The sequence below is a fragment of the Nerophis ophidion genome, linkage group LG19 (assembly GCF_033978795.1).
Source record: "Nerophis ophidion isolate RoL-2023_Sa linkage group LG19, RoL_Noph_v1.0, whole genome shotgun sequence".
NCBI classification, from domain to species: Eukaryota; Metazoa; Chordata; class Actinopteri; order Syngnathiformes; family Syngnathidae; genus Nerophis; species Nerophis ophidion.
The window spans coordinates 39,975,932-39,987,866 of record NC_084629.1 but is presented as its reverse complement, the minus strand read 5'-3'; the positions used below and the strand labels follow the sequence as shown (position 1 = coordinate 39,987,866).

The 11,935-nt window shown below is 41.8% G+C and overlaps 1 protein-coding gene across 1 annotated transcript; it reads left to right on the top strand.

Annotated features, from left to right (window-relative positions):
- Positions 1-5,923: 5,923 nt before the first annotated feature.
- LOC133538384 (gamma-crystallin M2-like) lies at positions 5,924-6,671 on the top strand. Its single transcript, XM_061879980.1, has 3 exons — positions 5,924-6,003; positions 6,059-6,301; positions 6,373-6,671. Exons 1-3 carry the CDS (start codon positions 5,986-5,988, stop codon positions 6,649-6,651), a joined length of 540 nt encoding a protein of 179 aa, XP_061735964.1. The 5' UTR covers positions 5,924-5,985; the 3' UTR covers positions 6,652-6,671.
- Positions 6,672-11,935: the final 5,264 nt, after the last annotated feature.

The window sequence follows — 11,935 nt, the reverse complement described above, 5'->3', positions numbered from 1 at the left end:
AAGCACCCCATTGACATGTTGCAAGCTGCCTATATTGTTACTGCTCATACTTTTAACTTTATTATCATTATTATTATTATGGGCCTGCTGCGATGCAAGCAGCCCATATTGTTATTTTTCATACTTCTAATTTTGTTATTAGTATTGTGGGCCTGCTGCAATGCCAGCAGCCCATGTTTTTATTGCTCATACTTCCTACTTTATTAGTAGTATTATAGGCCTGCTGCAATACCAGCAGCCCATATTGTTATTGCTCATACTTCTAACTTTGTTATTAGTATTGTGGGCCTGCTGAAATACCAGCAGCCCATGTTGTTATTGCTCATACTTCTACCTTTGTTATTATTATTATGGGCCTGCTGCATTGCAAGCAGCCCATGTTTTTATTGCTCATACTTCCTACTTTATTAGTAGTATTATAGGCCTGCTGCAATACCAGCAGCCCATAATGTTATTGCTCATACTTCTAACTTTGTTATTAGTATTATGGGCCTGCTGCAATGCAAGCAGCTCATATTGTTATTGCTCATACTTCTCACATTATCATCATTATTATGGGCCTGCTGCAATGCAAGCAGCCCATATTGTTATTTCTCATACTTTTAACTTTATTAATATTATTATTATGGGCCTGCTGCGATGCAAGCAGCCCATATTGTTATATCTTATGCTTCTAACTTTGTTATTAGTATGGTGGGCCTGCTGCAATGCCAGCAGCCCATATTGTTATTTCTCATACTTCCAACTTTATTATTATTATTATTATGGGCCTGCTGCGATGCAAACAGCCCATAATGTTATTTCTCATACTTCTAACTTTGTTATTAGTATTTTGGGCCTGCTGCGATGCAAGCAGCCCATATTGTTATTGCTCCTACTTCTAACTTTGTTATTATTATTATGGGCCTGCTGTCATCATTTTGAAAATAATGACAGGGGAAGTGTCACTCGTGACGTGACGAGTTTGACCCGGCGGTAATTCTAGGCAACTGCTAATTGTTTTGCGAAACAAGTTTGACCCGGCAGTAATTCTAGGCAGGCCCATACTATATACCCGGCGGCAATTCAAGGAAATACGGTAGCCCCCCCCCACCCCCCCTTCCTTCAGAAGCAGCCTCAGTGATGTAACCAGGGACCTCCCAAATAAATAGAGGAGCACGTGGGACTGTACCTTAGAGCGTAGTTTGGAACTGTAACTAAGTGTACAGCCCAATGCGTCTCTCCTCATGAGTAAAATTGAACTCAGTCTCTGCATGATTCCTTGCTTCTTGTCTGTTTAATAGATGTCATCAGTGTTTGAACCCGACATGGGCATGTTTCTGGAGCGCTGAGACATACACAACGGTCTCTGACACGGGAGCCATCGCAACATTTCTCGGCTAGTGTCACTGCTAACTCTGCTAACGCGCTAAATATGACTGTAATTAGTTCATCGGAATTAACGCAAACATTTTAAATTACTTATAGCTAGCCAATAAGCAAACTGAATACTATAGGAACTTCTAAATACTGTAACTTGCTCATTTGGTAGCTCACTACCAAGTAGCTCACTATTAGCTAGCTTTAATGAGTAACCTGGATGCTACTTTTTCACAGGAACTTATACTGTAATTTGCTCATTAGGTAGCTCACTAATCAAGTAGCTAGCATAATAAGAAAACTAAATGCTACGCTTTCACTGAAACTTATTGTAATTGTCTTATTAACTTGCTAGCTCACTACCAACTAGTTAGCTAAAAAAGCTGACTAAATGCTACTTTTTCACAGGAACTTGTAGATATTTTTTCCATTAGCTCACTAGCTCACTAACTAGCGAGCTAAGAAGCAAACTGAATATTACCTTCGACAGTAACTTATAAATACTGTAACTCATTTGGTAGTTCATTAGCTAGCTAATAGGTACACTGAATACTACTCTTTTTCAGAAGCTTATAACTAACTTGCTCGGTAGCAAGCTAAAAACGTAAAAGTACAGTAGCTTGCTAGGTAGCTACCAAAAAGGAAGCTATCACGCTAAATATTTTAAGTAGCTAGTTTGGTTGAAACCAACAATCAAGATAACAAGCTAAATTCATTCAGTAGCTAAATAGTTATCAACTAACTTGCTCCTTAACAAGTTCTAAACTCAAAGGTACAGTAGCTTGCTAGGTAGCTACCAAAAAGGAAGCTATCACGCTAAATATTTTAAGTAGCTAGTTTGGTTGAAACGAACTATTAAGATAACAAGCTAAATTATTTCAGTAGCTAACTAGTTACCAACTAACTTGCTCGGTAAGAAGTTGTAAACTTATAGGTACAGTAGCTTGTTAAGTAGCAACCAAAAATGAAGCTATCACGCTAAATTATCTAATTAGCTAGTTTGGTTGCAACCAACAATTAGGATAACAAGCTAAATTTGTTCATTAACTAACTAATTAACAACCAATTTGCTGGGTAGCAAGTGAAAAACTTAAAAGTACAGACGCTTGTTCAGTAGCTACCAAACATTAGGCTAACACCCTACATAATCTAAGTAGCTAGTACGGTTGTAACAAACTATTAAGATAACAAGCTAAATTGTTTCAGTAGCTAACTAGTTACCAACTAACTTGCTTGGTAACAAGTTATAAACTTAAAAGTACAGTAGCTTGTTTGGTAGCAACCAAAAATGAAGCTACCACGCTAAATTATCTTAGTAACTAATTTTGTTGCAACCAACAATCAAGATAACAAGCTAAATATGTTCAGTAGCTAACTAGTTACCAACTAACTTGCTCGGTAACATGTTCAAAACGTAAAAGTACAGTAGCTTGTTAGGTAGCTACCAAACATCAAGCTAACACCCAACATAATCTAAGTAGCTAGTTTGGTTGAAACTAACTATTAAGCTAACAAGCTAAATTATTTCAGTAGCTAACTAGTTACAAACTAACTTGCGCGGTAACAAGTTGTACACTTAAAAGTACAGTAGCATGTTAGGTAACTACCAAAAATGAAGCTATCACGCTAAATAATCAAAGTAGCTAGTTTTGTTGTAACTAACTTTTAAGATAACAAGCCAAATGGTTTCAGTAGATAACTAGTTACCAACTAACTTGCTTGGTAACAAGTTCTAAACTCAAAGGTACAGTAGCTTGTTAGGTAGCAACCAAACATTAAGCTAACACCCTACATAATCTTAGTAACTAATTTGGTTGCAACCAACAATCAAGATAACAAGCTAAATATGTTCAGTAGCTAACTAGTTACCAACTAACTTGCTCGGTAACATGTTCAAAACGTAAAAGTACAGTAGCTTGTTAGGTAGCTACCAAACATCAAGCTAACACCCAACATAATCTAAGTAGCTAGTTTGGTTGAAACTAACTATTAAGCTAACAAGCTAAATTATTTCAGTAGCTAACTAGTTACAAACTAACTTGCGCGGTAACAAGTTGTACACTTAAAAGTACAGTAGCATGTTAGGTAACTACCAAAAATGAAGCTATCACGCTAAATAATCAAAGTAGCTAGTTTTGTTGTAACTAACTTTTAAGATAACAAGCCAAATGGTTTCAGTAGCTAACTAGTTACCAACTAACTTGCTTGGTAACAAGTTCTAAACTCATTGGTACAGTAGCTTGATAGGTAGCTACCAAACATTAAGCTAACACCCTACATAATCTTAGTAACTAATTTGGTTGCAACCAACAATCAAGATAACAAGCTAGATATGTTCAGTAGCTAACTAGTTACCAACTAACTTGCTCGGTAGCAAGTTAAAAACTTAAAAGTACAGTAGCTTGTTAGGTAGCTACTAAACATTAAGATAACACCCTACATAATCTAAGTAGCTAGTTTGGTTGAAACTAACTATCAAGCTAACAAGCTAAATTATTTCAGTAGCTAATTAGTTACAAACTAACTTGCGCGGTAACAAGTTGTATACTTAAAAGTACAGTAGCTTGTTAGGTAACTACCAAAAATGAAGCTATCATGCTAAATAATCAAAGTAGCTAGTTTTGTTGTAACTAACTATAAAGATAACAAGCTAAATTATTTCAGAAGCTAACTAGTTACCAATTAACTTGCTTGGTAACAAGTTCTAAACTCAAAGGTACAGTAACTTGTTAGGTAGCAACCAAATATTAAGCTAACACCCTACATAATCTTAGTAACTAATTTGGTTGCAACCAACAATCAAGATAACAAGCTAAATATGTTCAGGAGCTAACTAGTTACCAACTAACTTGCTCGGTAGCAAGTTAAAAACTTAAAAGTACAGTAGCTTGTTAGGTAGCAACCAAACATTAAGCTAACACCTTACATAATTTTAGTAACTAATTTGGTTGCAACCAACAATCAAGATAACAAGCTAAATATGTTCAGTAGCTAACTAGTTACCAACTAACTTGCTTGGTAACAAGTTCTAAACTCAAAGTTACAGTAGCTTGTTAGGTAGCAACCAAACATTAAGCTAACACCCTACATAATCTTAGTAACTAATTTGGTTGCAACCAACAATCAAGATAACAAGCTAAATATGTTCAGGAGCTAACTAGTTACCAACTAACTTGCTCGGTAGCAAGTTAAAAACTTAAAAGTACAGTAGCTTGTTAGGTAGCTACCAAACATTAAGCTAACACCCAACATAACCTAAGTGGCTAGTTTGGTTGAAACTAACTACTAAGCTAACAAGCTAAATTATTTCAGTAGCTAATTAGTTACAAACTAACTTGCGCGGTAACAAGTTGTACACTTAAAAGTACAGTAGCTTGTTAGGTAACTACCAAAAATGAAGCTATCACGCCAAATAATCAAAGCAGCTACTTTTGTTGTAACTAACTTTTAAGATAACAAGCCAAATGGTTTCTGTAGATAACTAGTTACCAACTAACTTGCTTGGTAACAAGTTCTAAACTCAAAGGTACAGTAGCGTGTTAGGTAGCAACCAAACATTAAGCTAACACCCTACATAATCTTAGTAACTAATTTGGTTGCAACCAACAATCAAGATAACAAGCTAAATATGTTCAGTAGCTAACTAGTTACCAACTAACTTGCTCGGTAGCAAGTTAAAAACTGAAAAGTACAGTAGCTTGTTAGGTAGCAACCAAAAATGAAGCTACCCCGCTAAATTAGTTTAGTAACTAATATGGTTGCGACCAACAATCAAGATAACAAGCTAAATGTGTTCAGTAGCTAACTAGTTACCAACTAACTTGCTCGGTAACAAGTGAAAAACTTAAAAGTACAGACTCGCTTGTTAGGTAGCTACCAAACATTAAGCTAACACCTTACATAATCTAAGTAGCTAGTTTGGTGGAAACTAACTATTAAGCTAACAAGCTAAATTATTCCAGTAGCTAACTAGTCACAAACTAACTTGCGCGGTAACAAGTTGTACACTTAAAAGTACAGTAGCTTGTTAGGTAACTACCAAAAATGAAGCTATCACGCTAAATAATCAAAGTAGCTAGTTTTGTTGTAACTAACTTTTAAGATAACAAGCTAAATATGTTCAGTAGCTAACTAGTTACCAACTAACTTGCTCGGTAGCAAGTTAAAAACTTAAAAGTACAGTAGCTTGTTAGGTAGCTACCAAACATTAAGCTAACACCCTACATAATCCAAGTAGCTAGTTTGGTTGCAACCAACGATGAAGATACGAAGCTAGAACGACAAGGAGGCGGAGTCATGGCGGGAATGTGCCGGATCTTCCTTTACCAAAGGAATGAAGCGGTTGAAGAAAAGAAAAGTGTGCTCGGTTCCAAATGATTTTAAAGGACGGGTGTGAGAGAAGTCCTTTCAAGGACAAAGGTCGCCTCACATGGCTGCCGCACCTATTCTCTGCTGCAAAATGCTTTCTGACATGAAAGACCGGGGCCTTTCTAAAGACTGAAAGCGGTCTGAAATGATGGACATAAATAGCAAGTCGCTGACTCGGGGCTTTGCCGGAGGGGGAGGGGCCACGGTGTGGTGGGGTATAAAAGGAAGCAGGTTGAAGCAGGTCCAACGACATCCAGCATGAACATGAGGGGCAAGGTAGGTCTCAAGTCAACATGCCAGTCAGGCTTTCAGCTTTCTCCCGCTCTTCCAGATCATCTTCTACGAGGAGAGGAACTTCCAGGGCCGCTCTTATGAGTGCATGAGCGACTGCTCCGACATGTCCTCCAGCCTAAGCCGATGCCAGTCCTGCCGGGTGGAGAGCGGCTGCTTCATGGTCTACGAGCGCCCCAACTTCACGGGCAACCAGTACTTCATGAGGAGGGGCGAGTACTCCGACTCCATGAGCATGATGGGCATGAGGGACTGCATCAGGTCCTGCCGCGTGGTCCCCATGGTGGGTAGAAACTCATCCCGGTCGACTCGAACAGAAGCGCTCAATTTTTTTTGACAATTGTCCTCGTGCAGCATAGAGGCCAGTTCAAGATCAAGATCTTCGAGCGGGAGAACTTTAGCGGCCAGTCCAACGAGCTGCAGGAGGACTGCGACAACATCCAGGAGCGCTTCCGCATGAGCGACTGCCTGTCCTGCCAGGTGTTGGAGGGCCACTGGCTGCTGTTCGAGCAGCCCCACTTCCGGGGCAAGATGATGTACGTCAAGCCCGGCGAGTACCGCAGCTTCCGGGACATGGGCTTGACTGGCATGAGGATCATGAGCATGAGGCGTATCATGGACTCTTGTAACTAAATGTTCAATAAAGTACTTTTTGCTATACCACAACATGTCTCCTGAGTCATTGGGCCAACTTGTCGTGGCGCACTACAACTACCAAACCAACAACCAATGACCTAGTCCTCTTTCACCCAGTTTTGATAAGAAAATAATCCTAACATTAGGCAATAACAGGGTTGGGGAGGAGACCCTGCCCCAAGTGGAAGAGTTCAAGTACCTGGGGGTCTTGTTCACGAGTCAGGGAAGAGTGGATGGTGAGATGGACAGGTGGATCGGTGCGGCGTCTTCAGTAATGCGGACGTTGTATCAATCCGTTGTGGTGAAGAAGGAGCTGAGCCGGAGGGCAAAGCTCTCAATTTACCGGTCGATCTACATTCCCATCCTCACCTATGGTCATGAGCATGAGGCACATCATGGACTCTTGCAACTAAATGTTCAATAAAGTACTTTTTACAAGACCAGAACAATTCTCCTGAATCATTGGGCCAACTTGTCATGGCGTACCACAACCACCAAACCAACAACTAATGACCTAGTCCTCTTTCACCCAGTTTTGATAAGAAAATAATCCTAGTAGTAGGCAATAACAGGGTTGGGGAGGAGACCTTGCCCCAAGTGGAGGAGTTCAAGTACCTGGGGGTTTTGTTCACGAGTGAGGGAAGAGTGGATGGTGAGATCGACAGGCGGATCGGTGCGGCGTATTCAGTAATGCGGACGTTGTACCGATGCGTTGTGGTGAAGAACTACAGGAGCTGAGCCGGAATGCGACACCCTCAATTTACCGGTCCATCTACGTTCCCATCCTCACCTATGGTCATGAGCTTTGGGTTATGACTGAAAGGACGAGATCACGGGTACGAGATCTACGTTCCCTTCCTCACCTTTGATCATGATAATGAGGCGCACTATGGACTCTTGCAACTAAATATTCAATAAAGTACTTTTTGCAAGACCAGAACAATTCTCCTGATTCATTGGGCCACCTTGTTGTGGCGTACCAAAACCACCAAACCAACAACCAATGACCTAGTCCTCTTTCACCCAGTTTTGATAAGAAAATAATCCTAGTAGTAGGCAATTACAGGGTTGGGGAGGAGACCTTGCCCCAAGTGGAGGAGTTCAAGTACCTGGGGGTTTTGTTCACGAGTGAGGGAAGAGTGGATGGTGAGATCGACAGGCGGATCGGTGCGGCGTATTCAGTAATGCGGACGTTGTACCGATGCGTTGTGGTGAAGAACTACAGGAGCTGAGCCGGAATGCGACACCCTCAATTTACCGGTCCATCTACGTTCCCATCCTCACCTATGGTCATGAGCTTTGGGTTATGACTGAAAGGACGAGATCACGGGTACGAGATCTACGTTCCCTTCCTCACCTTTGATCATGATAATGAGGCGCACTATGGACTCTTGCAACTAAATATTCAATAAAGTACTTTTTGCAAGACCAGAACAATTCTCCTGATTCATTGGGCCACCTTGTTGTGGCGTACCAAAACCACCAAACCAACAACCAATGACCTAGTCCTCTTTCACCCAGTTTTGATAAGAAAATGATCCTAGTATTAGGCAATAACAGGGTTGGGGAGGAGACCCTGCCCCAAGTGGAGGAGTTCAAGTACCTGGGGGTTTTGTTCACGAGTGAGGGAAGAGTAGATCGTGAGATCGACAGGCGGATCAGTACGGCGTCTTCAGTAATGCAGACGCTGTATCGATGTGTTGTGGTGAAGAAGGAGCTGAGCCGGAATGCGACACCCTCAATTTACCGGTCCATCTACGTTCCCATCCTCACCTGTGGTCATGAGCATGAGGCGCATCATGGACTCTTGCAACTAAATATTGAATAAAGTACTTTTTGAAAAACCAGACTATTTCTCCTGAATCATTGGGCCAACTTGTCGTGGCGTACTACAACTACCAAACCAACAATCAATGACCTAGTCCTCTTTCACCCAGTTTTGTTAAGGAAATCATCCTAGTATTAGGCAATAACAGGGTTGGGGAGGAGACCCTGCCCCAAGTGGAAGAGTTCAAGTACCTGGGGGTCTTGTTCACGAGTGAGGGAAGAGTGGATGGTGAGATGGACAGGCGGATCGGTGCGGCGTCTTCAGTAATGCAGACGCTGTATCGATGCGTTGTGGTGAAGAAGGAGCTGAGCCGGAAGGCAAAGCTCTCAATTTACCGGTCGATCTACATTCCCATCCTCACCTATGGTCATGAGCATGAGGCACATCATGGTCACTTGCTACTAACTGTTGAATAAAGTACTTTTTGCAATACCACAACATTTCTCCTGAATCATTGGGCCAACTTGTCATGGCGTACCACAACCACCAAACCAACAACCAATGACCTAGTCCTCTTTCACCCAGTTTTGATAAGAAAATCATCCTAATATTAGGCAATTACAGGGTTGGGGAGGAGAACCTGCCCCAAGTGGAGGAGTTCAAATACCTTGGAGTCTTGTTCACGAGTGAGGGAAGAGTGGATGGTGAGATGGACAGGTGGATCGGTGCGGCGTCTTCAGTAATGCAGACGCTGTATCGATGCGTTGTGGTGAAGAACTACAGGAGTTGAGCCGGAAGGCAAAGCTCTCAATTTACCGGTCCATCTACGTTCCCATCCTCACCTATGGTCATGAGCTTTGGGTTATGACCGAAAGGACAAGATCACGGGTACAAGATCTACGTTCCCATCCTCACCTGTGGTAATGAGCATGAGGCACATCATGGACTCTTGCAACTAAATATTGAATAAAGTACTTTTTGAAAAACCAGACTATTTCTCCTGCATCATTGGGCCAACTTGTCGTGGCGTACCACAACTACCAAACCAACAACCAATGACCTAGTCCTCTTTCACCCAGTTTTGATTAGGAAATAATCCTAATATTAGGCAATAACAGGTTTGCGGAGGAGACCCTGCCCCAAGTGGAGGAGATCAAGTACCTGGGGGTTTTGTTCACGAGTGAGGGAAGAGTGGATCGTGAGATCGACATGTGGCGTCTTCAGTAATGAGGATGCTGTATCGATGCGATTTGGTGAAGAAGGAGCTGATCCGGAAGGCAAAGCTCTCAATTTACCGGTCCATCTACGTTCCCATCCTCACCTATGGTCATGAGCTTTGGGTTATGACCGAAAGGACAAGATAGCGGGTACAAGATCTACGTTCCCATCCTCACCTATGGTCATGAGCATGAGGCGCATCATGGACAACTAAATGTTGAATAAAGTACTTTTTGAAAGACCAGAATATTTCTCCTGAATCATTGGGCCAACTTGTCATGGCGTACTACAACTACCAAACCAACAACCAATGACCTAGTCCTCTTTCACCCAGTTTTGATAAGAAAATAATCCTAGTAGTAGGCAATAACAGGGTTGGGGAGGAGACCCTGCCCCAAGTGGAGGAGTTCAAGTACCTCGGAGTATTGTTCCGATTGGTGCGGCGTCTTCAGTAATGCGGACGTTGTATCAATCCGTTGTGGTGAAGAAGGAGCTGAGCCGGAAGGCAAAGCTCTCAATTTACCGGTCGATCTACATTCCCATCCTCACCTATGGTCATGAGCATGAGGCACATCATGGACTCTTGCAACTAAATGTTCAATAAAGTACTTTTTGCAAGACCAGAACAATTCTCCTGATTCATTGGGCCACCTTGTTGTGGCGTACCAAAACCACCAAACCAACAACCAATGACCTAGTCCTCTTTCACCCAGTTTTGATAAGAAAAAAACCCTAGTAGTAGGCAATAACAGGGTTGGGGAGGAGACCCTGCCCCAAGTGGAGGAGTTCAAGTACCTCGGAGTCTTGTTCACGAGTGAATGAAGAGTGGATCGTGAGATCGACATGTGGCGTCTTCAGTAATCCAGACGCTGTATCGATGCGTTGTGGTGAAGAAGGAGCTGAGCCGGAAGGCAAAGCTCTCAATTTACCGGTCCATCTACGTTCCCATCCTCACCTATGGTCATAAGCTTTGGGTCATGACCGAAAGGATAAGATCACGGGTACAAGCGGCCCAAATCAGTTTCCTCTGCCGGGTGGTGGGTCTCTCCCTTAGAGATAGGGTGAGAAGCTCTGTCATCCGGGAGGAACTCAAAGTAAAGCCGCTGCTCCTTCACATGGAGAGGAGCCAGATGAGGTGGTTCGGGAATCTGGTCAGGATGCCAATAGAACGCCTCCTTAGGGAGGTCAAGGGGAAGACCCAGGACACGTTGGGAAGACTATGTCTCCCAGCTGGCCTGGGAATGCCTCGGGATAGCTCGGGAGGAGCTGGACCTAGTGGTTGGGGAGAGGGAAGTCTAGGCTTCCCTGCTTAGTGGGAGAAGATGGATGGATGGAGTTAGCTCACTAGCTAGCTAACGCAATACTTATAGCCAACAAATAAACAAACAGGAACTTATAAATATTGTACCTCGCTCATTTGGTAGCTCACTACTAGCTAGCTTTAATGAGTAACCTGAATGCTTCTTTTTCACAGGAACTTATACTCTAACTTGCTCATTAGATAGCTCACTAATCAAGTAGCTAGCCTAAACTGAATGCTACCTTTTCCCTTAAATGTATTGGAATTATCTTATTAAGTAGCTCATTAACTTGATACCTCATTGACTAACTAACAAACAAGCTAACTAGTTACCAACTAACATGCTCAGTAACAAGTTACAAACTTAAAGGTACAGAAGCTTGAATCTGTGAGTTTTAGGTGTAACTGTACAAGACGAGCCACAGAGCTAACCTAAAACAGTACCATGTTTACATAAAAATTCTAAAACTTAGCATGTGTGCCAACGATAGCATGATAACTTTCAGTATGCTTCATATACCAAGTTATACGACTCAAAGGTGTGTGGCTGCGGAATTATGGGGAAAAAAAGTATAAAACTAGCTCAAAAAGTTAGCATATTAATTTTGCATACCAGCATGCTAATATTAGCATTCTATCAGTTAGCATGTGTCACATACCAAGTTATACACTGTAAGACTGTAAGTTGTGTATGGTTGACTCATTAGAGGAAAACAAACGTTAAGTTAGCAAGAACGTTAGCATGTTGATCTTAGAATTAGCATGCAAGTAGTTAACAAGTGTCACATACCAGGTTATATGACTCTAGGGGAAAGGGTTGCAAAAGAAGCTCAAAAATCTAGCACTTTACTGTTAGCATGCTAAAGGAAAACATGCATACTATTAGCATGTTTGAAATACCCAGTTGTATGGCTGGGGATTAGACAAAAAAGTGTAACATTTGCACACAAATAGAGTTAGCACTCTGATGTGAGCACACTAACAGTTGACATGTG